Source organism: Somniosus microcephalus, chromosome 11, assembly GCF_052327205.1.
Source record: "Somniosus microcephalus isolate GS21.2 chromosome 11, FLI_Smic_1.0, whole genome shotgun sequence".
Taxonomy (NCBI): Eukaryota; Metazoa; Chordata; class Chondrichthyes; order Squaliformes; family Somniosidae; genus Somniosus; species Somniosus microcephalus.
The window spans coordinates 92,087,974-92,113,753 of NC_140997.1; the positions used below are offsets into that span (position 1 = coordinate 92,087,974).

At 42.0% G+C, this 25,780-nt stretch overlaps 1 protein-coding gene across 8 annotated transcripts in view; it reads right to left on the bottom strand.

The window, feature by feature from the left end:
• The window catches only part of crebbpb (CREB binding lysine acetyltransferase b), a 155,948-nt gene that overhangs the window by 30,400 nt on the left and 99,768 nt on the right, over positions 1 to 25,780 (bottom strand). For 4 of the 8 annotated variants that reach the window (XM_086001006.1, XM_086001001.1, XM_086001002.1 and 1 more), the window contains exons 18-24: positions 25,360 to 25,599; positions 24,424 to 24,512; positions 13,433 to 13,543; positions 13,233 to 13,280; positions 8,701 to 8,757; positions 8,128 to 8,205; positions 6,341 to 6,408 (exon numbers count right to left, since the gene is read on the bottom strand). In XM_086001006.1, the coding sequence (XP_085857132.1) occupies positions 6,341 to 6,408; positions 8,128 to 8,205; positions 8,701 to 8,757; positions 13,233 to 13,280; positions 13,433 to 13,543; positions 24,424 to 24,512; positions 25,360 to 25,599 (691 nt within the window). The remainder of the gene's footprint in view (positions 1 to 6,340; positions 6,409 to 8,127; positions 8,206 to 8,700; positions 8,758 to 13,232; positions 13,281 to 13,432; positions 13,544 to 24,423; positions 24,513 to 25,359; positions 25,600 to 25,780) is intronic. The other 4 variants (XM_086001007.1, XM_086001005.1, XM_086001003.1 and 1 more) reach the window with 3 other exon arrangements.

A 25,780-nucleotide genomic window follows, 5' to 3' on the forward strand; every position in this document is an offset into this window, starting at 1 on the left:
ACCATAATAAAGTGCATTGGCAGATGTGCAGGCTTTAGAGTTTATTTGTGGAGTTCAGTAGGATGACAGCCCTGGGAAAGAAGCTGTTCCTAAATCTGGTCGTACGGGTGCGAATGCATCTGTAGTGTCTCCCAGATGGCAGGAGGGCGAACAGACTGTGGCTGGGGTGGGTAGGGTCTTTGATGATGGACCGTGACCTCCGTAGACAGCGTTTCTGGTATATGTGCTCTATGGTCGGTAGCCGGGTGCCGGTAATGCGTTGGGCAGTTTTGACTACCCGCTGCAGGGCTTTCCGGTCATAGTAGCTACAGCTGCCATACCATACTGTGATACAGTTTGTCAGGATGCTCTCTATAGTGCAGCGGTAAAAGTTAGAGAGGATCAGGGGTGACAGATTACATCCCTTCAGCCTCCTTAGGAAATATAGGCGCTGCTGGGCCTTCTTCACCAGAGAGGAGGTGTTGAGGGACCAGGAGAGGTCTTCCGTGATGTGGACTCCGAGGAACTTAAAGCTGTCCACCCTTTCCACCACAGCCCCATTGATGTGGATGGGGGTGTGACTTCCGCCTTTGGACTTCCTGAAGTCCACAATGATTTCTTTTGTTTTCTTGGTGTTAAGGGCCAGGTTGTTATCGGCGCACCACTTCACGAGATGCTGGACCTCCTCCCTGTAGGCTGACTCATCGTTGTTGGTGATCTGGCCTACTACCGTGGTGTCATCCGCAAACTTGATGATGGTGTTGGAACCATTAACAGCCACACAGTCGTGGGTGAAGAGGGAGTAGAGGAGGGGGCTCAGCACACATCCTTGTGGGGCCCCTGTGTTCAGGGTCGGGGGGGGGTGGAGGTGTGGTTACCTAATTTGACAGACTGGGGTCTGTTTGTTAGGAAGTCCAGGGTCCAGTTGCAGAGGGAAGTGTTCAGGCCAAGAGTTTGGAGGCCAGCTTGTTGGGGACGAGTGTTGAATGCGGAGCTGTAGTCTATGAACAGCATTCTGATGTAGGTCTCCTTACCATCTAGGTGATTCAGTGCCGAGTGTAGAGCAGTTGTGATTGCATCCTCTGTTGATCTGTTTGCACGATAGGCAAACTGGTGTTGGTCAAGGGAGGCAGGAACACTGGCTTTGATGTGGGCTAAAACCAGTCTCTCGAAACACTTCATTATGATGGGTGAGAGTGCGACAGGTCGATAGTCGTTCAGGCACGTCACAGCCGTTTGTTTTGGCACAGGAATAATGGTAGCGGTCTTGAAGCATGTAGGGACTACTGCCTGGGCCAATGACAGATTGAAGATGGCGGTGAAGACATCAGCCAGCTGATCAGCACATTCCTCGAGTACCCGTCCAGGGATGCTATCCGGTCCAGCAGCCTTTCGTGTGTTCACTCCGCGTAGAACACCCCTTACGTCGGAGGTCGACAGAGTGAACACCTGGTCTTCCGGGGGTGGCAAGGCTTTGGTAGCCGGCTCCCTGTTGTCCCTGTCGAAGCGAGCGTAGAAGTTAAGCTCCTCCAGAAGGGAGGCATCGCTAACCGGGGGACTGGTGTTTTTGCCCTTGTAGTCAGTGATGGACTGGATGCCCTGCCACATGCGCCGGGGGTCCGAGTTGTTGCGGAAGTGATCCTCTATCCGCAGTGTCTGTTTCCCTTTGGCAGTCCTGATACCCTTTTTTAGGTTGGTCCTAGCTGCACTGTAAGCCGCCGCGTCGCCAGATTTAAATGCTGCGTCGCGTGCTTTCAACAGTGAGCGGCCCTCTCCGTTCATCCAGGGTTTCTGGTTGGGGTATGTCCTGATATTTTTATGGGTCGTGACGACCTCGACGCAGCTGTTGATGTAGAATAGCACTGTGGATGCGTATTCCTCGATGTCATTATGGGCAAACATGCCCCAATCAGTGCGTTCGAAGCAGTCCTGAAGCTCCGATACTGCCCCCTCTGGCCATACTTTCACTGCTCTCACTGATGTTCTCCCTCTTTTGATGAGCGGTTTGTATGCCGGGGCTAGAAACAGGGAGAGGTGATCAGACTTCCCAAGGTGGGGGCAGGGAATGGCCTTATAAGCGTCTACAATGCTCGTGTAGACTTGATCCAGTGTGTTCTCCCCTCTTGTGGGGCAGGAGACATTGTGGGTGCAGTTAGCACAAAGGATAGAATTGTGGTGAACAGCCACATTGTAATACTGATCTGCTTATAAGAACCATGGATCTTTCGAGTTTCTTGGGTGAAATTCTGGCAGCTCATGCTATATATAGCAATGGGTGACAATGCATGCTGACTATTTGAGAATTTACAATGCAGATTCTTCAGTTCAAAGGCCTTCACTAACAATTAATGACTGAGGCTCAATCAGAATCCATTTTTAATTCAGCCATGTACTAATTTGGTTACCTAAAAGGCAGTGTACTCTACTGCATTGTCACATTATTTTAACTAGGGCTGTAGAGAGGGCTTTAAACTAATTAGTGGGGGGGGGGGGGGGGGGGGGAGGTTTTAAGAGAGCGAAAAATAAAAATGACAGCGGAGAAGGCAATAGAGCAAGGTAGCAGTGGGGTCCGAACAGTTGCAACTCTGTTGGTCGGAGTATAAATCAGGAAATAGTTGGGGCTTGTAATAAGGGAACAGCTATAATCATGGGGGATTTTAACTTTCATATTGACTGGACTAATCAAATTGGGCATGGCAGCATTGAGGAAGAGTTCATAGAGTGTATTAGGGACGGGTTCCTTGAGCAGTATGTAACTGAACCAACCAGGGGGCAGGCAATCTTAGATCTGGTCCTGTGCAATGAGACAGGATTAATAAAAAATGTCCTAGTAAAGGATCCCCTTGGAATGAGTGACCATAATATGGTTGAATTCCAAATTCAGTTTGAGGGCGAGAGTTGGATCTCAAACCAGCGTACTAAGCTTAAATAAAGGAGACTATGAAGGTATGAGAGTAGAATTGACTAAAGTGGACTGGGAAAGCAGATTAAAGTGTAAGGCGGTACAAGAGCAGTGGTCTACATTCAAGGAGATAGTTCACATCTTTCAAGATAAATATATTCCACTGAGGAAAAAGGGGAGTAAAAGAAAAGACAGCCATCCGTGGCTTAGTAAAGTAATAAAGGATAGTATTCGACTGAAAACAAGGGCATATAAAGTAGCCAAATCTAGTGGGAGGATAGAAGATTGGGAAGCATTTAAAAGCCAGCAAACAATAACTAAAAGATTAATTAAGAAAGGGAAGATAGATTATGAAAGTAAACTAGCAAAAAATATAAAAACAGATAGCAAGAGTTTCTACAGCTATATAAAAAGAAAAAGGGTGGCTAAAGTGAACGTTGGTCCCTTAGAGGATGGGACCGGGAAACTAGTGGTGGGGAACATGGAGATGGCAAAGACGCTGAACAAATATTTTGTGTCAGTCTTTACAGTAGAGGACACTAAAAATATCCCAACACTGGACAAACAGGGGGCAATTGGGGGGGAAAGAGGAGCTAAACACGATTAAAATCACTAAGGAGATGGTACTCAGTAAAATAATGGGACTTAAGGCGGATAAATCCCCCGGACCTGATGGCCTACATCCTAGGGTCTTGAGAGAAGTGGCGGTAGGGATTGTGGATGCATTGGTGATCATTTTCCAGAACTCCCTGGACTCAGGAAAGGTCCTGGCAGATTGGAAAACTGCTAATGTAACACCCTTATTTAAGAAGGGAAGTAGACAAAAAGCTGGAAACTATAGACCAGTTAGCCTAACATCTGTGGTTGGCAAAATGTTGGAGCCCATTATTAAGGAAACAGTAACAGAGCATTTGGATAAACATAATTTAATAGGACAGAGTCAGCATGGTTTTACGAAGGGGAAGTCTTGTTTGACAAATTTGCTCGAATTCTTTTGAGGATGTAACATACAGTGTGGATAAAGGGGAACCGGTGGATGTAGTGTATTTGGACTTCCAAAAGGCATTTGACAAGGTTCCACACAAAAGATTACTGATCAAGATAAAAAAAATCACAGGATTAGGGGTAATATACTGGCATGGGTGGAAGATTGGCTATCTAACAAAAAACAAAGAGTTGGGATAAATGGTTCGTTCTCGGGCTGGCAATCAGTAACTAGTGGTGTTCCGCAGGGGTCAGTGCTGGGACCCCAACTCTTTACAATCTATATTAACAATTTGGAGGAAGGGACCGAGTGCAACATATCCAAGTTTGCCGACGATACAAAGATGGGAGGGAAAGCAGTGAGTGAGGAGGACATAAAAAACCTGCAAAAGGACATGGACAGGCTAAGTGAGTGGGCAGAGATTTGGCAGATGCAATATAATGTTGGAAAGTGTGAGGTTATGCACTTTTGCAGAAAAAATCAAAGAGCAAGTTATTATCTAAATGGAGAGAAACTGCAAAGTGCTACAGTGCAAAGGGATCGGGGGTCCTGGTGCATGAAACACAAAAAATTAGTATGCAGGTGCAGCAGGTGATCAGGAAGGCCAATGGAATCTTGGCTTTTATTGCAAGGGGGATGGAGTATAAAAACAGGGAAGTCTTGCTGCAGTTATACAGGGTATTGGTGAGGCCACACCTGGAATACTGCGTGCAGTTTTGGTTTCCATATTTAAGAAAAGATATACTTGCTCTCGAGGCGGTTCAGAGAAGGTTCACTCGGTTGATTCCAGAGATGAGGGGGTTGACGTATGAGGAAAGGTTGAGTCGGTTGGGACTCTACTCATTGGAGTTCAGAAGAATGAGAGGCGATCTTATCGAAACATATAAGATTGTGAGGGGGCTTGATCAGGTGGATGCGGTGAGGATGTTTCCACTGATGGGTGAGACTAGAACTAGGGGGCATAATCTTAGAATAAAGGGCTGCCCTTTCAAAACTGAGATGAGGAGAAACTTCTTCACTCAGAGGGTAGTAAATCTATGGAATTTGCTACCCCAGAGAGCTGTGGAAGCTGCAACATTAAATACATTTAAAATGACGATGGACATTTTCCTAGCAGATAAGGGAATTAGGGGTTATGGGGAGAGGGCAGGGAAGTGGACGCGAGTCTAGATTCAGATCAGCTATGATCCTATTGAATGGCGGAGCAGGCCCGAGGGGCCGTATGGCCTACTCCTGCTCCTATTTCTTATGTTCTTATGTAAATGTTAGTATCTCCAAGTCACACTTTGTCATTGTGTCTTATATTTCAAAACTGCTGGTTGGAGGGAAAACAGGGAGGAGGCATGTGATACAGAAATTGCTCTGACGTGATACCATGTTCCTATTCATGCATTCGGGTAGGAATTTCAAGCTGCTAAATCCCCGTGCTCCCAGACTGTTTCAGACGAGAAGCTTCAAAAGTACAAAACACAATAATAAGGCGTGAACAACACCCCTGCTTATAACAATTCAGTAGAATTCACATCCTACTCTACCGTGTATTTATTGGTTTAAGGCTATTTAATTGTAGTGGCAACCAGAGGTTAAATGAGATCTAGTTTCCAACTATATCTGGTTAGGCTCATTATCAGTCTAATTGTTGAGAGATGGTCCAAATTCCCCGTCGGCTCCACGGAAAATCCCAAGCTGGGTTTTTCCATTGAGCTTGATCACGATTTGGTTTATAGTGTAATGTGTGTTTGCACCTTTGTGCAATAGTTACAACTCAATTTAACTGCATCCAACTCAGGGTTCAAGAACCAAATACTCATTTCACAGTCTTAAAGGACTCCTAAACATAGATAATATAGTAACCCAGCACTGCACCAGTCACAGATGCCAATCCTTCATCATGATGGTTGCAGGTCTCATATAATGGAATACAGTCTCCAAAACGCCCTTCAAAAATACATTTAAAAAGATGTCAGCTTGGCTCAAGGGTAGCACTCTCACCCGAGTCAGAAGGTTATGGGTTCAAGCCGGGTAATGACCATTTTTAAACAAAAAAAGCCCAGCCATCTCTCCTTGACCTTCAATGGCATCGCCTGTGCTTGCTCCATTGTAGCTTTCCCCTCACTCTCGTTCCCAATTGTCTGCTTTCTTATTTTAACTTACGTTGTACTCTTTCTTATCTATTATAACCCTTCTCTCCAATTCTTTTCCGTCTCTGTCATTAATTGCACTGTAAAATTCACCTCACACTCCCACATGCCCCATTGCTACTGTTCCTCGACTCTTCAGAACCAAATGACGATAAATGGTGAAAATTGGGATCCAATGATCGTGACAGTGTTACACTCATACTAAACAATGCATTGTGAAGGCAGAGAGATTTGATGGCACTAAACAAGCCATTTTAGCCGATAATCAAATACCAGCAATACCAGTCCACCACAGATACAAGAGCTAAACTCTCGAAGCGTTGAAATACTTACTTTTAGAGCTGAATTTGTTTTCCTTCCTCGTTTTACCCGTTTTCTTCAAGCAATTGTCACAAGCAAAGCTGTAGAGAGAAATTTCATATAAAAAATGGTAGTTTGCATACAAAGCATCTGCACAGTTAAATTCTGCAGTTAGGTATCATCTAAAAGACAAAGACAGGATATTAAATTAATTTTACCTGTTCCCCCCATCCCCTTTGTAGATCTTAGTTAATTTTCTATATACAAGGGAGACAATTTTTTTAAATTGGCAGCAGGCCATCTGTAGCAACTGATCTGTAACTTATTTAGAGTTACTCCTTAAGACTTTGAGTAAATACTGGGTCAGTTGAACCACTCAAAGGAAATAGATAAATTTATCATTCAGTAAAAATACAGAGTGATATATCCAGAGGTAGGAAAAAGAAAAATGGTCACATTAGGCCTCAAAACAAAGTCCTTCCTCCAGTATTACAGTTGATAAAAGTTGCCCCATCAGGAGTGCCTGATATGGGAGCTGACTGTGCTCTAATATTCATTAGCTTTAACAAACCGATGAATCAACAAAACAAGCATGCAGAGCAGATCAAAACAGCCTTGAAGAGTTTGTCTGAATATTGCAAGTCAGAGGTTCTGGTGTGGCTGTGCAGCCCTTGCATTACTAACTGCCAGGGACGGAGGACACTGATTGACCGGGAGGTTGTAGATCAAGGCGGCGTTATAACAAAATCAGCTGTCACAATCTACGACAGCCAAAACAACAACTTTACAAATGGGTAGGGGCGGGGGTGGGAGGGAGATCTTACCTGACCAACGCAAGATTATTTATGAGGTGATGTCCCAAACTGATCTGGACTGCGGGGAGGCACGTGGTAAGTCATATGAATGTATCTTGACTCCCAAAAGGATACACACCGTTACAAAGTCACACTCTTTTACGTGGTTAAGACAAAGATTAAAACCTGGTTAAAATGAAGGAACCTCGGTGTAGTTGTAACAGGAGCAAGGTTGGGAGGGGACGGGGTATTCAGTGGAACGGTTCCATTGTGGGATATATAAATACAAGTTGTTGTTGACCCTTCCCGGTATACATAAAGTATTCAGAATCCCAGGTGCAATACAAAATAGATAAATTCACAGATGACAGATGTTAGGGGTATAGGGTGACTTGTCACTCATCATATCTGAAGAGTGCCAGCAGGAAAAAGCAAAGCAAACAGGATGTTACGTTATGTTGGCAAATCAACTGAGTTCAACACCCCCCCCTCCCCGAGGTCACGTTAGGCGGTGCAGTAGCCCTGGCAACGGTCCAGGAGTGCTATGTGCAGTTCTGGTTGACACTACGCAAGCGGTCCATTCTGGCCAAGGCTGTACAGAGCAATAAGAACTCATGTTAAAAGCCACGAGAACGATATTAAGTTAGGATTCTTTAGCCTCAAAGAGAGATAGCTCAGCAGGGACAATATATAGATACGAGATACTTAACGGGGTAAAGCAAACCCTAAACAACACTTTCAGATATGCCAGGACAGGTGGAAATGGCAGAAAATGTGGGGCAGATGTCAGGAAGCATTTATCAAACAATTGGAATGGGCTGCCTGGTAGGGCATTTGAGGCCAGTACACCAAACTCATTTAAGAAACAGCCAGAAATTGCAAGGGACGATGGAAGGATTAATACCTTGGGAGGATGAGATCAAATGGGCTGAAGGGCTCTTGGTCTGAACCGATCATGATCAGAAACCTTTAACCCAAAAATCAGTTAGAAAGCATGTAACCTAATGACTAAACAATAATACTTACCCCGAAGGCCAGATAGTTTCATTATGGAGAACGCAAATTTGATGCATTTTGCGGCCACATTCTTTACATTCAACAAAACTAAAATGAGAAAATAAAGTGTCAGGTGCCCAATTCTGCAAATGTAACATTCTTTTTGCACATTAATCATCCAAGTTGATAACTTTACCAAATACATAACTCAATTTTAAAGCAACAAGAAAGGGCTACAAATAACCTGCTGTAAACTCTGTGGCCGGTCTGGAAGCGAATTAGTAGGAGTCAAGCATACACACTGAAAATGATTCTAGCTTCTAACCAAGACCTGCCTTTAAATGACTGTGTTCTTTTAATTATTGTAAGATAGGGTGCAATAACTGCAAACTGCCTGAATAATTAAAATTAGGATAATTCATTAGCAATCCCTGAAGAGTGCTCATAACTGCAATCAGAGAATTCAAATTGGAACAGGAAACTAGAAAAGCTACTAAGCTGACCAAAGTCTTGACTGCCAAACTAGGGATAAAGGAAGCAACCAACAACAGGTCAAATAATAATTCCAAGTGACTGGAAGAAATGAACAAGCAGGACACTTACGGCTCAGGATCCAATGTATCATTTTTCTTCTTTTCAAACTGATCTTTTGAAATGGTTCTGTGGAAAGGCAAAAAAAATAACAAGCGGTTCAGTTTCACGAAACAATACACCACAATTTGCCCCACTCTAGATTCTTAGTACAGTGCTTACATAGCATACCACATCTGCATGCTTCCACCCCACACCCTCCCACCCCACATGCAATATTCTATTTTGTTTGCAACACAATAAACTTGCACACAATCTGTGTGGCCCAAAGTACAGGCAGGTTACTTTCACCCAGGCCTCTACATGCAACTTCTGAAACCGTCAATAAGAAGTACATGACAGCAACTTAGGATGCATCTCACTTAACTTCCTCTCCCTCCTTATGGGGAAGTGACAGAATAACAGAACTACATTCAAGGAAAACCTGCACTGAAGGGAAATAATGTACCTTCACATGCAAACCAATCAGAAGAAATAATTTTCCAGATACCTTTGATGAGATCAAGTATTGAGTGTTCATGAATTGAATTCCCTGACAAAAGTAGGTGGCAGCTTCCACCTCAATTAGCAAAAGAGTCAGAGGGGAGATGAAGAGAACTTTTTTTTAATGCAGCGAGTTATGATGATCTGGAATGCATTGTCTGAGAGGGAGGTAGAAGCAGATTCAATAGTAACTTTCAAAAGGGAATTGGATAAATACTTGAAAGGGAGGAAATTGCAGGGCTGTGAGGAAAGAGTGGGGAGTGGGACTAATTGGGTACCTCTTTCAAAGAGCCGGCATGGGCACGATGAGCCGAATGGTCTCCTTCTGAGCTGTAAGATTCGATGATATGAATTGCTGCATGAACCATCTACCAATGTTCCCTTTAAGCTGCGCGGCCATGCAGCTGTCTGGAGGTCCCACACAGACACTCATCGGCTTTTGAATGGAAAAACCGCGCATGTGTGGAAATTTGAATGGGTCACGAAGCCTGTTAAAGGGGCCGTTCACCCCCCAAAAATTAAAGGGAACATTTCCCTCTACGAACTAGAATATGACAACAGCTGGGATTTCACAACCAAAGAAGTTGGAATTGTCCAGATAGCAACAAACGATTTCTGATTGACAGTATAAAACTTTAAATATAAGCATTTCTGGAGATCAAATGGATATGCAGACTGAAGGGTGGAAATGTTAGGCAACTAAAATGGCCTTTTTAAGGGCAGCACTGTCACATGGAGCCTCTATGTGTGCTGTGGTAGACCTGCCCCTCCACCCGATATATGACCTGTTGGCATGTGATCTGAGTGAGTTGACTGATAGTGAATTTCAACAGAGCTAAGAAGTCTTCGGTGATTGTGGCTGATGCAGTTCCCAGAATTACTGCTATCATCCCTGGCTGGATTATAAGGATGATGTTGGATACGAGAGAAAACTGTATAGAGAAACTTCCCTAACCCAGGATATCGAAAGATCACCTCATACTATGGTTTGTCTGTCTCAACTGACTCCTACAGCAGAATAGATGGTTGCCACAAGCGTATTTCTGGGTTACACCATTTATTGAAAGTAAGATGGGCTCTGTCTAGACACAATCTCTTTTCATGTGACTGGATGCCATCTCTGCTCAAGGGATTTTTGCTGCGACATTCTACTTTCTCCCAAAGTTTTGAACAGGAAAAATGATGGTAGTTTCAACACCAGGGCTATATCTGATGGCCCTGATTCTCTGGAGCAAGAGATGAATGTATTGAAAATAAATGTGCATTTATACAGAACCATATTGGTTGAAACACTTCAAGGTTCTTCACACAATGAATTATAATAATATTTTTGAAGTGCAGTGACCAGTATTAAGGCTTTGTGTGTTTATGTACCTCATTACAGTGGTGTTACACTCAGATGGAGGGCGAGTGCTAAAAAATCTCTCCGAACTCATTTAAAGTGCCTGGACACCTGCAGCAAGTTCGGTGCTCCTTGCAGTGAGCAATCCAACCTGTGAGGGGAAAGTCCGCGAATCATTGTGAAAGAAGCTGACATGAGGCCACATTGGAAAAAAAGTGACAAACATTCTGCCAAACTAGGTAATGGTGGAGATCAAAGCTATCTAGGTCTGTTAGTAGACTGTAGGGCAACAATCAACAAAGTAGATAGCAAGATCAATTATACTGTAGAACGTAAGTGGGAGGCTATCATGCCGAAACTGTGCAGTGCTCTAGTCAGATTGCACCTTAAAGTAGTATGTCAATTTTTGATCATTAAGATATAAAGGAAACCTTCAAGTCCAGGTAGTGATGCAGATACCAGTCACAAGGCTGATCCCTAATATTTGATTAGGTTATAAGGAGAGGCTGGAGAAACTTGATCACTTCTGTCTTGAAAGGGAGAAACTGAAAGGGGGATCTTACATACAGATATATATTAATAAAGGTACAGAAAAGATGAATCCAAAGCACTACAACAAGGTAAATGACAGTAGGACAAGAAGGCATACACTGAAACTGGTGAATGGCAAATTTAGGACTATGAGGAAGTTCTTCACACAAAGAGTGATCAACACTTGTAAGTGTTGTTCTGGGTAAGTTAGTGCAGGAAAACAAAGCTGGAATCATTTAGGAGACAGTTGGATAATGTGATGGCAGAGAGGAGGAAAGATTGTATAATGGGCTGCATTTTCAATTTATCTCAGGATCTGAATTTAGAGCCTAATGCCTTTTGGTGGCATAAGACAACAGCAGATAGATCAATCAGCACCAGTGCTGATGCACATGCCAATCTGCATGCTAAGTTAGACTGCAGATGTCTGTTTGGAGTCAGTATAACAACCAGCGAGTGCCATGCTGAATGCAATGGTGCAGGATGGAAATGGTAAAGTCACCAAGACAAGGTTCAGTTGAGGGTTTGTCAATGAGCACATTATAGAAAACTGCATCAAATGACACCTTTTAACGTGAGCATTTCCTGCTCTAATCTCAGTAGATGCTGGAATAACAGAACTTGATGTCATGTGGCTTTAGCTGTAGGCAGTTGCGAGAACCATTGCCCCACTAAATAGGTGCTGCTCTTTTGGACAATTTTAGTGCCCCTTTTGTTCAATCCTCTGATCTGACCCAAGCTGCAACCCTTGTGTTAGGTGTTGAAGGAAACTGCATTTGGAGAATATCTTTCCAGCAAATTCAACACTCTCAGTGGGTCCCTATTGCTGAGTTCAGTATAGAAACATAGAAAAATAGGAACAGGAGTAGGCCATTCGGCCCTTCGAGCCTGCTCCATCATTCAATATCATGGCTGATCCTCTATCTCAATAACATATTCCCGCTCTCTCCCCATACCCCTTGACGCCTTTTGCGTCTAGAAATCTATCTATCTCCTTCTTAAATATATTCAGTGACTTGGCCTCCACAGCCTTCTGTGGTAGAGAATTCCACTGGTTCACCCCCCTTTGAGTGAAGAAATTTCTCCTCAGTCCTAAATATCCTACCCTGTATCCTGAGACTGTGACCCCCTCATTCTAGAACCCCCCCCCAGCCAGGGGAAACATCCTCCCTGCATCCAGTCTGTCTAGCCCTGTCAGAATTTTATACGTATAGCCTGTGAAATTCTGCAAAATGTGAACAAACTCTTCCCATGGGTCGCAATCCATGGAAACAAGGCAAGATGGGCAGTTCTTCAAACTGGTACCAAAGTCCATGAGCTGAACAGAATAAGGCATCAATTGAAGCGAAGTAGGCCATGGCCAATTTAGAATGCAAAAATAATAAGAAGGTTTGGTTCAGGGTCTTAAAAGTTGAAGCTGATGATTTTGCAAAGTGAGAAAACGTGTTTAAAAAGGCAAGGATTAATTTCCAAACTTTTAAAAGAACTATTCAGAAAGACCTAGGACTTGTTAGACAAGCTGATTGCAACATTTTCCAGTATTAAAGGCTGCTGCCAATGGGAGAAAAAGAACCAAGGTTGTATCCATCATTTCTCTTTTCTACTGGGACCTTTTAAAGAACCGAGATACCCTTCTTGGGCGAAAGAGAATTACTGTGCAAGGTGCCAAACTCTTAATTGGACGGTGTCTCATTTTTTTTTTCCTATTTTGATGGCAGCTTACTTGTGGCAGATGAAAGTTCAATGAAAGTAAAAGAGGCAACGGACTTCTGAGTAGGTTACACATAGAGTACAGGACACATCAAACTTAGTCCGTCTCAAATGCAGGAAATTCTCAGGTTGGCTGCATACAATGTTCAAGTTAATTTCATTTGAGAACACTTGAATGTTTAATGTAACACAAGTTCTACTGCAGACATAACCAGCAGCATTCCAGTGATTGGTGACTATCCACAATTTACAAGAACTGCCCCAACGATCAAAAAAGTTCTGAATTTCATGTATGGGTGGAAAGTGTACAAACTCAAAAGCACCTTTCTGTGTACAGATCGAAGGCTTACAGAGATTAGTGTCCAACACACGCAATACATTTTAATTGGACTGCAGTACTTTTAATATATGCAAGAACCACTGCTAATTCTTAACAAACACAATTGTGAATTCGGCAAAATAAAAGTTTCCCACCAACCTTTCATTCTTATTCATCCTAGGCCACGATTCCAAAAATGTTCCAGTCCTGCACAGCAGGGGATATTTGAGAAAACAAGCTCTCAGGTCAGGATATATTTCTTGAAAAATGTGGACATAAAACGGTCGAGGTGGCCATCGCTAATTCCATTTTACACAGGAAATGGCAAAATACAGAAAACAAGTAAAATCGTTACTTACGTTTGCGGTTGTGCAGGATCGTCACCCAGAGTGACACTGTCGCCTTGGATCTCGTTGAAGCACTTCTCACAGAAGTGATACCTGTCAGCAAGAAGGCCATATTTGGGTGAACTGTTCGTCCACACAACACAGCCAGCCCAGCAACGGAGCCACCAATCAGAGAGGAAGGCAGATCACCACGGCGAGAGGATTGGTTGGTTGATTGATGAGATTACGGGTCAGTGTGGTGTTTTACCAGGTTGGGTCAGGTCAATGTGGACAATGGGGAGGGGAGGGTTAAGAAAAAAAGGGGAGGAACAAACAGCACAGACAAAGTAAGACGGAACACCAAGACAACACAGAGCAGAAAGCCAAGGCAAAGCATAGATTAGCATTTGGTCTCATTGGATAGGTTAAAAAGCAACACCACTACATAATTAAATCATTAAAATTTGATTCAAGGGCATGTTGCATCTTTTGGATTACTAGTGCTTTTAACAATCAATCTTTAGCATGTTTCTTGGGCTGGTTTATGGTTACTGTGCTTGCACAGCAGGGCAATAACCCATTACTGCACTAAGTCCCAGTGGGTTTACATTTACTTTTAAATTTTCACTTAATTGCCAATGACTTAAGAGGACTCTCCTAAATAAGTTAAAAGATACAGTTTGCCAAGCTGAATCTCAATCAATATTCTGAACTGCATGCTGCTATGCAGAAATTCAATCAGCACATTTTAAATTTTGCCCACACAAGTGGTGGCATTTGGCCTCCTTCCTGCTTGTTTCTAGAGCCCACCATGGCCTGGTTTCACAATAACTGTCATCCTAGGTGAGGTACATAGTTCTGGGTTGCCAAATCATGATCCCGAGACCTTGGAGAGTATTTTATGGCTCAGGTACTGTACTTTGAATAGTGCATTCTGCCCAGGAGCATTTTTAAACAATGGGGGAAACCTGGCCTCATTGGAATCAGCAGGTAAGCAAGACAGAGGTCAAAACACCATGGTCCCATATAGAGAAAATTTGCAATGTATGAGCGATTCATTCCACAGTTCAGAACATTTCATGGAGTATTCTGTTTGCAACTAAACTGTTAATTAAAAAAAACTGCACAAACTTGTCCTATAAGTGCCCCTCCCCCCATTTTTTTTAATCACCCTCTAAAAATGGGCAGATTCCAGCATCCAGTCATTCAATGGAATGCCTTGGCAAACGCATTGCCAAAATAGGACTAACTTATACTGGAGTTATATTAAACTGACAAATCACAAATGTATATGCCATCATTCAAATCCTCAATTAATATTTGAATGTCATGTAACATACAGCATTTGAAGTTTCTGAATTGTCATGAGTGTTTGTTGCTTTAAGAAATCTATTGTGGACCAATCACGACAAATAATATTTTATAACCTATTTAATGGCTTGGTTTTGCATGAGTTTAAAAAAAATCTGCAAGATGAGGAGCTTGGCCAGTGCATCTCACGCAAGGTTAAGCACCAAGGCTGAACTTGCCCCGTTTCTATCCCAACCAACTAATCACCTGGAGAAGACTCACTGGTGCTGAACCAAGAGCCCTGATCAAGTAGGCCAAAATGAAGGGCACTATATCTCGAATCTGCCCAGCAAGTATGCTGAAAAGCCTTCAGTTATGCATGGTTTTGTAAATGCGGATATCCCTGCAATGGGGATATTTTTTCAACAAAAACCTATCAGGGAAAACCACTCCAGGAGTTGCTTGCTGTGGAAGTGTAAGGGTAGTGGAAATAAGGAACTTGCTCCCCTACAAGGCTGTGGATGCTGGGGATCAACTGAAATCTCCCACACCGAGATTGATAGATTTTTGTTAGGCAAGAGTATCAAGGGATATGGAGCAAAGATAGAGTTGAGGTACAGATCAGCCATGATCTAATTGAATGGCAGAGCAGGCTCGAGGGGCTGAACAGCCTTTTCCTGTTCCCAAGTTCCTGTTACTTGCTTTTAGTATTCCTACTTGCGTTGTAATTTTTTTCTAGCCTCTTCCAGTTTTGTTTTGATTTTAAATCCTCAGAAAACATTTCTAAAACAAAAAACTTCAATGTAAAATTTGAACTATTTATAATTCAGCTCCTTAATTTGGATGCAGTTATTGATATCTGAATCAAGAGGGGAACCATTGCTGCGTTAGACCTGACAGTGCACTCTAGGCCATTAGAAAACCAAAATGCATGCTAAAAATTTGAGTGATAAAATAACAAAGAAGCTGACTGGGCTGCGATAAGCTGCATGGCCACAGAACAAAGCAAATCTGGTCACCTGTAGTAAAAGGGTAACTATGCAAGACAAAGATTTACAGGAGTTTGAAGGCGAGGGGTGAGCAAAGGGAATGTGAATGCATCCACAAAGCAGTACCAAATATTACACAGCAGATATATGCAGATAAATTAGAACTAAGGGTGCCACAATCTACAAATCTAATGTTACAACAAAATCAGAGTTTCTGTGATTTACAAATTAAGAACATGCCCTAACAAAAACAATGCCTAACGTGTCAGGTAATTTAAAGCAGACTTACCTTTCAGTTCCATTTTTCATGCATTTGTGGTTATCTAGTTGTTGGTACTACAAGGAGAGGCTAAACTGCCTTTTCTGCGCAGTACATCTTGGGATGCAGGAATTACGTTGTGCCCAGATAACTCCGTACACACGCACACAATTCCAGGACGGTGTCATGAGACAGACGACAGCAGGGTGTAGACTCCTCCACAGTCTCCCGCATCTCTGCTGCTCCATGGATCAGGCAGCTGGAGGCAAGTAACACTGACTGCCATCAGCTGGGGCTGCCAGCTTTTCCCTGCGGTAGAATCTCTTGCACCTTAGACAAGACACTCAAGCCTGTTGCAGCTTAGACTTGTTTGCAGAGAAACACGGTCCTCTGCTCGGATTTGAACATGCTGCAATGCAAGTGTTGCAACATAGCATTAGGCTATGGGCATCAGTAGCTCATAGTTTCACTAACAGAATAAAAATTAAAAATCAGAACTATTTTTGAAAAGCCTCAAGATGGACAACAGTGGTAGAATGTGTTTGCCTCACAGGATAATGTTCTGCAAAGTTTATCACTGGGGCATTGTACACTTTTATATTCAGGGTAACCTTTCCCTGAAGAGGTTGGTTATATTGCAATATTTACTCCAGAGTTATAATTCTCTTTCCAACATTTGTGCAGCAGTAAAACGATGACAAAATGATGATTTTACTGCGTTAGCTAAGAAGAATCTGTAAATAGAGTACATTCTCTAGCTTAATAAATGCTCAACAGTGGCAGCTAAGCTCTCAACTGTGATTTAACTTAGCAGATTCTGAACAGAAACAGTGACCCTCCTACTGTTTAAGGGACATTTCAAATATTCCTATAGTCGCCGATCTTAAGTAATAATTTTACCAAAACACAAGTTAACTGAATTTAAATAATTATTCTCAAAATTGTGGCACCCTTAGACCTAAGGAAACATTGTGTGGTTCCTGTAAATGGTTTAATTATATAGCTAGTCTTTTTCTTAAATGGGAGTCTTATGCAGATTGTGATTTACAATAATACATCAGAAGTTGCACTGGAACATAAAAAATTATAATTTGGCAACAGGATTTTATACTCATCTGGGGTTACAAAAGAGATGTGGTAAATTGAACAGGTGAATGCCACAGTGGCTACAATACATATATAGCTTGTAAAAAGAGTCACCAGTGTAATTAACACACTTAAAGTAGATGCTGTTAACTGATCCCAGTCCTATAATTTCTTTAGGAATCCTAAATTCACAAAATGGAAGGGCTGTGCACCTACTCAAATCATTTTGCGTCACTTTTAATATGTGCAACCCCCCAAGGACTGGACTGTACGTTAATAAATTTGAGTGCAATCCCTGATATTAAGCACTTACTAAATTGTAAGAGGGTTTTTATATAAAAACAAATTCCTGTTACATTTACTGGAACCACACTTTCAAAAGGTTATTCCATACTTAGAACAATATTGCTGTCCATGGTTATAACCGGACACTGCTTTCGGGTAAAAGCTTGGCACTGCTGTGAATTTAACTGTGTCCACATGACCATAAAGAAACAGAAACAACCAATAGGTGGATGAAGAGCGTGAGCTGACGCCCTCTTGTTGGCTCTCTCATTCACACACACCCAAGCTCCTGCCTCACTGCAAGGTTCTGAATGGCACCAGCAAGTTCATTCATCTTTATGTACAAACACACGCACTCTCACTCAAATAATAACAAAAAATTGACATATATGCATTCTGGAAGAAAAAAAGCATTTAATCGAGTTGCAATAGTATACGACTTAAAAATATTATGTCAAATGGGTTTACACATACAAAGAGATAAAACTTCTGGCAGTCGAAACTAAAATCAAGCTAGTGTCTCAACCGCTTTCGTCTTGAACTACACATAAAATTAATATCAATCTGAATTCTCCTGCAATCATTATACCCTATAAAATACCAATATGGCAGTCTGGTATCTGCTCTACTGGCAGACTTCCTGCTCACAGGGACACACCCGGCTTAACTGGGTCAGATTTCTAAAAAACTTTGGTCAACTTGATTAAGAAGGGACACTGACCAGTGGACCATTCGGCTGGGTAAGTAAAGATTTTTTCTTAAAAGCTTGACGAGATTTGGAGATGGCAATTATGAACATATGCACTGCAATAAGATGGCATCTGCGACACATTAACACTGTCTTGTAACAGTGCCAGTATCTGAATTGCTACAGTACTGTGCCACATCAGTGGTTAATTCCCTTCGCCGGTGACTCAATATTTCCCATTTAATTTGGCAAGTAAAATGGCCTCTGGCGTGAGATGAGTAAAAAATCTGTTAACTGAGAAGATCTGTTGATTTATACTTTGGCTTAAAGTTACTGCTCATGACATTTATTACCACAGACAATGTAAACCCTGCAAATTGTTCAGCAATGTCAGAGTGTGGTTGAAGTGAATCATTCACTCACAGGCTGTCCGCATCAGTCGGATATGTTCCTGGAGACAAAACTGTCCATGCACGGTGTTTATTTGAAGTACAGACACAAGTTTTAAAAGCGAAACAGCTGAGAACAGTATCTGGATCTAGTACATCCTGAATTCCTTGCTGGTGCCAATTAAAATCTTGCCTGTGATTTTTTTCTGTCCAGCAGCTCATACAGCCACAGCTCTGCACACAAAATACTGCTGAGTTCAACAAAGCAACAAAAGGAGGCTGGCATTAGTCACTGTTTAAGGTTCAGTTACATCAATCTCAAACAGTTAGATTCTACAACTCAAGAACAGGCCAGTGGAAACCTCGGATGACAAACCATGTGCATTACTGGCTAAATCACTTAAATCACTGTACACATGTTCTGTTTTGCCTGTCCCTTTAATTGCCACTATTTCACACTTTAATAGGTGATTTGCCATTATTGGGCCAAATTTAAAGAGGATCTCAAATGGGTTGAAACATACACAAAGAAATCAAATGTTCAGCAGTCAAGATTAAAACCAAGGTAGTGTCTCAATTGCCTTTGTCTTGATCTATCTATCTATAATATTAACATATAAACGTACAATTTTAGAAACATAGAAAAATAGGAGCAGGAGTAGGCCATTCGGCCCTTCGAGCCTGCTCCGCCATTCAATATGATCATGGCTGATCATCTATCTCAATATCATATTCCCGCTCTCTTCCCATACCCCTTGATGCCTTTTGTGTCTAGAAATCTATCTGTCTCCTTCTTAAATATATTCAGTGACTTGGCCTCCACAGCCTTCTGTGGTAGAGAATTCCACAGGTTCACCACCCTCTGAGTGAAGAGAGTTCTCCTCATCTCAGTCCTAAATGTCCTACCCCGTATCCTGAGACTGTGACCCCTCGTTCTAAATCCCCCAGCCAGGGGAAACATCCTCCCTGCATCCAGTCTGTCCAGCTGTGTCAGAATTTTATATGTTTCAATGAGATCCCCTCTCATTCTTCTAAACTCTAGCAAATACAGGCCTAGTCGACCCAATCTCTCCTCATACGATAGTCCTGCCATCCCAGGAATCAGTCTGGTGAACCTTCGCTGCATTCCCTCTATGGCAAGTATATCCTTTCTTAGGTAAGGAGACCAAACCTGCACTCCAGGTGTGGTCTCACCAAGGCCCTGTATAACTGTAGTAAGACATCCTTGCTCCTGTACTCAAGTCCTCTTGCAATGAAGGCCAACATACCATTTGCCTTCCTAACTGCTTGCTGCACCTGCATGTTTGCTTTCAGTGACTGGTGTACGAGGACACCCAGGACCCTTTGTACATCAACATTTCCCAATCTATCACCAATTAAATAATACTCTGCCTTTCTGTTTTTCCTACCTAAGTGGATAACCACATTTATCCACGTTATACTGCATCTGCCATGTATTTGCCCACTCACTCAACTTGTCTAAATCGCCTTGAAGCCTCTTTGCATCCTCCTCACAACTCACAATCCCACCTAGATTTGTGTCATCAGCAAACTTGGAAATATTACATTTGGTTCCCTCATTCAAATCATTGATATATATTGTGAATAGTTGGGGCCCAAGCACTGATCCCTGCGGTACCCCACTAGTCACCGCCTGCCACCCTGAAAAAGACCCATTAATTCCCGCTCTCTGTTTCCTGTCTGTTAACCAATTTTCAATCCAAGCCAGTATATTACCCCCAATCCCATGTGCTTTAATTTTGCACACTAACCTCTTCTGTGGGACTTTATCAAAGGTCTTCTGAAAATCCAGATACACCACATCCACTGGTTCTCCCTTGTCTATTCTACAGTTACATCCTCAAAAAACTCCAGTAAGTTTATCAAACAAGATTTCCCTTTCATAAATCCATGTTGACTTTGTCTAATCTCGCTGATACTTTCTAAGTGTCTTGTTATTACATCCTTTATAATAAACTCTAGCATTTTCCTTACTACTAGGGTGGATGCTGGGAGAATGTTTCCCTTGGCTGGGGAGTCTAGAGCCAGGGACCACAGCCTCAGGATAAAGGGTAGGCCATTCAGGACTGAGATAAGAAGAAATTTCTTCACACAGAAGGTGGTGAATCTTTGGCATTCTCTACCCCAGAGGGCTGTGGAGGCTCAGTCAGTCATCGGGTATATTCAAAACAGAAACCGATAGATTTCTGACGAGTAAAGGCATCACGGGATATGGCGATAGGGCCGGTGAATGGAGTTGAGGCAGAAGATCAGCCATGATCTCATTGAATGGGGGAGCAGGCTCGAAGGGCCGAATGGCCTACTCCTGCTCCTATTTCTTATGTTCTTATAGAATTTTGGAAGATGACAACCAATGCATCCACTATTTCCATGGCTACCTCTTTTAGTACTGTGGGATGCAGATTATCAGGCCCTGGGGATTTATCGGCTTTCAGTCCCACTAATTTCTCCAGCACTATTTTTTTTACTAATATTAATTTCCTTTATATCCTCCTTCTCACTAGACCCTTGGTTCCCTAGCATTTCTGAGAAGTTATTTGTGTCCTCTTCCGTGAAGACAGAACCAAAGTATTTGTTTAATTGCTCTGCCATTTCCTCGTTTCCCATTATAAATTCTCCCGTTTCTGTCTGTAAGGGACCTACATTTGTCTTCACTAATCTTTTTCTTTTTACATGCTTGTAGAAGCTTTTACAATTGGCTTTTATGTTCCTTGCAAGTTTACTCTCACTCTATTTTTCCCCTCTTAAATCAATCTCTTGGCCTTTTTTGCTGAACTCTAAACTGTTCCCAATCCTCAGGCTTGCTACTTTTCTGGCAACTTTATATGGTTCCTCTTTGAATCTAATACTATCCTAATTTCTTTTGGTGCGGAGATGCCGGAGTTGGACTGGGGTGGACAAATGTAGGAAATCACACAACACCAGGTTATAGTCCAACAGCTTTATTTGAAATCACAAGCTTTCGGAGCGCTGCTTCACCTGACGAAGGAGCAGCGCTCCGAAAGCTTGTGATTTCAAATAAAGCTGTTGGACTATAACCTGGTGTTGTGTGACTTCCTTAATTTCTTTTGTTAGCCATGGTTGGGCCGCTTTTCCTTTTGTGCCAGAAAGGAATGTATAACTGTTGCAATTCATGCATTCGTTCCTTAAATGTTAGCCATTGCCTATCCACCATCATGCCTTTTAATGAAGCTCCCCAATCTATCATAGCCAACTCATTCCTCATACCTTCATAGTTTCCTTTGTTTAGATTTAGGACTGTCAGTTAGCACAGTTACAAAGTCAAAAAAATCAAGCAACTGAAATATTGGTTAATTTAGTCAGCTGTCTGAAGGTCTAGCATTAAATGTAGCCATTAGTATTTTATCAATGTTTCAAATCTCAAGTATCTCTCATATGTGATGCAGTACAAGCCTGTTCATTCTATTCCCTTCCCCCACCACACACCAACAAAGCTCTGCCCACCTACTCCAAGGTTTTTCAAAGTACTCTGGTGGGATAAGAGGCGACACTTCAACAAAGGTCAGAATACCAAGAGCAAGATGACATTATCTTAATCTCTGGATCACGAGATTTAACTGAAGTTTTGAATAGTGTGTTCATCCTTAAGAGTAGCACTGTCAGTTAAAACAAAGTCCTCTCTATTTAAAGTGCTCTCCCATCATTGCTTGAAAACAATTATAGTCGTAAATATGTTTTTTCTGTTAGGAGGTACACAGATCTTTAAAAATGGGAAGACAAGTTGAAGAAGTGGTTTTTAAAAAAAAGCATTGGTTTTATAAATAGAGACATGGCGTAGCAAACCAAAGAGGTTATGCTATGGCTGTACAAATCATTGATTAGGCCACGGTTGGAATATTATGTCCAGTTTTAGGTGACCTACTTTGGGCAGGATATCAAGACCATGGAGACAGTGCAGTTGATACCAGGGATGAAAAGTTTCATGAGAGTAGAAAAACAGGGGTTCTTTTCAATTAGAACAAAGGATCAATCAAAGTGTTCATAATTATGAAGGGCTTTGATAAGGTAAATTGGAAAAGCTATTTTCACTGTTTGATGTTTCAGTAAAAAGAACAAAGGGAGGGGTCAGGAAAATTAATCTTTTTTTTAATATAAGGAGAGCTGTCGGACTCGACTAGAAACAGTGGTGGAAACAGATTACATAATAGCCTTTAAAAGGGAAGTGAATAAATATTTGAAAAAATAAACATTTAAAAGGATGTAAAGAAAGGATTTGGGGGGGGTGGGGGGATGGGACTAAGTGGTAGCTCGTTCAGAGAGCTGGCACAGGCACAATGGGCCGAATGGCCTACCATGGCACTGTAAATTCTCAAAGACAGCATCCTTGCGGAGTTGCACCACTTTGGGTCTCTCACCCCACTGCTCACTCAAAGGACATACAGCACGGAGGGGGGGGGCTGTGTGCATCTCAGGGCAGCTCTGAAGCCACCCAACCTTAGGAAAACACCATCAGGTGAATGTGCAGCAGTGTGTTTCTCCAAGTCTGGGTAGCTCTGGATCAGCTCTCTGGCTGATCTCAAGTGCCAGCCACCATTAAAATGAATAGAGCTGTTCCTGGACACACGTGATCCATCCCAAAACCCACATCACAACGAGGCTGAGGAGGAGATGGTGACCCAGGATAGGAAGCCTATGCAATGCTGCAACGGGAACAAGATTTTAGAACAGATAACACAGAAATTTAAGACAATATTTTTTCAGCCAGAGATAGGTAGAATACTTTGAACAGGAAGTATTCCCTAAAGATTGTGTGTGCAAACAGTGAACAAGGAACAAGAATGTAAAAAAAAAACCTGACTGTAGCAATTAGAAGTATTGATGTTTTATATTAATAGTCGTAAACAGGAAACCCTACACACTTGACTATTGACAAAATTCTCTAATCAGACACTTGATAGTGGTTGGGGAAACCATCTATAAAGTCCCCAAAATACAACACCAGTTAATGCAAACAGATGAATGTCTATCTGCTCAGAACTTAATTCTTTAACTTTCACAGCCAAAGTAAAAATGTAATTATTGACTGTCAGGAGCACAAAGAAACAAGCTCTTTGCCAGCAAATGAATAATCGATTCCCCCGACCCTGACATTCGGTTTATTTCATTCAGCACTTTTTGTGTTTTCTTCCTCTGCTCTATCTGACAGGTTGCTATTTCAGCTGTTAGAAATTTCAGCCCCCAAGCTATAAAACAACCCATTAACTTATTAAAAGGAGCGAAGTCAGTGTTAATGGATGGCACATGCACACACAGGAGCAAAGATTGCACAACAGAGTGCAATCTTCTAGGGTCACACTTGGGAGCCGAGCAACAGGGTGCTCCTGGAAATTCATTTTCAAAAAGGAGCCACTTTTTCTGGAAACCAAAGAACATCTCCAGACACTGAAAGCACACAAGTACATCTCCCAGCAGGCTGATTTCCAAAAGGAACCCCAAGTCTGATGATAGGAAATTCATGAAGTTCTGTTAAACTCTCAGACAGAATCATAAACTGTCACTGTTCCTTATGACACATTTAAGGCAGAGAAAGTTAAATATATATCTTCCCCTCCCCGCAATAATAATTCAAATGTCACCTCAAACCCGATAGAGCATGAAACATATCCCATAAATCGTCCAGTCTGAAAGGACTCTTTTGTACAAACTAACCTACACAAGTACATTTAGTATAACAGCCAGAAAGCATGCAGACAAAACAAAAACCAAGATAAATTTCTCACAAATCAAAGCCTTAAACAGCTCACAATCACATCTCTCATTGGGTCCAAATTCAGTGGCTTCCATCCCCAATAGCTTTAATCAATCCTACATTTCTAATGTAATTGCACCTAAATGGAAAGTACAGAGAACTAATAAAAGCAACATGTTTTCCTAAAGTTTACCTGCAGCCAGGCAATGAACTTGGTTTGTCACTGGGAGGAGAATAATTTCCTTTCTGTGTCTCTGCCTCTTTCGCTTCCCTCCCTCAACACAATGTTTAGCCCCCACTTCCTTACCTGTTCTGATAGCTGAAATATGTGGCATCGCGAGGGATTGTACACAGCTGTTTGCCATAGCAGCATAACGTCTGAGGGGAGAACTCATACTGTGAAGAAAAGGCATAGCGACAATTTAATCTGATCTCACCGAGAGATTTAAATTCAGTTCAGGTGCAAACATCGTAAAACGGGAACTTCAGCCTTCTCACCTCTACAGCAAATATGTAGTTAATGACATGAACCATCTGTGCTTACTAACTTTAACTGTCCTAATTTTAACGCAGAAATTGGACCACAAGGACATGGAGAAATCCACAGCACTAATAAAATGAACTGAATATATGCATGGTCTAGGGGTGGTTGCAGGTATGCCATTATGCTTTGGGTGGTGAATAGGTTCACCAAGGTGAGGGATATCGGTGCCGGAGAATTTAACATTTTCCCACTTTTAGTATCAGGAACTGAAGATTTTTCAGGGACAGGAGAAAGCCATTAGGCTTCACAAGCCCATCTTTTTGATCATGACCTGACCAGCCCCACCCACACTGTTTCTTAACACCATCTGTTCTCCAGAAATACATCTAGTTATCCTGTAAACAGATTTAAACTAATCACTTCAATGGTCTTTCCACAAACTGATTATCATTGGCAAAGACTTCTAATTGCCTCATTTTAACTTGTTTCCTGTAGTAGTGGATCCCTTTGCTATGGGGAAAAATCTGTGAGTCAACCTTCTCCCACATTTTCAATTTTTAGAGAGAAGCGGCTAGCAAATATTAAGAAGCTTCCCGTAGAAATTAAGGAAAAGAAAAAAGCAGGAGGGAAAACCATTGGGAGAAGGAAATACAGCAAAAATGATGGGAATTTTATACTAACTATACTCCTTCGGTTACAGTTTAATTATTTAGGTACTTTAAACCACACGTACTTTGCATTTTTTATAAATAATGTTACCTTCCGTCCACAACAGTAGCCAAGAGATTGCATGACTGGATCAATCTCCAGCTCGAAGACCTCGGCCAATTTTGTACAGTATTTATATACACGTGAGGTCTTGCGGTTGTATAACCATGCATTGTTGAACATCAACCATACATCTTCTACATACTGCCATGGCTCCTGGTACTGCCCAGTGTCCAGCTTGCGTTTTATTGTTGACAGATCCATAGGATTCTTCACTATGTCAAAATAATCCTACACAGGAGGGGGAAGAAGAAACATCCTTTCAGTAACTGAAATTACAGTGCTCTGCAGTCTTCAAGTATAACACAATCCCCACTGAAAGTTTCAAATCAAGGGCTGAAGCACCATCTTTATACTTTTCAGTCTGTGAGAGCTGCAGGATTGAAAAATTGTTCACTTTTTTTTTTTTAAG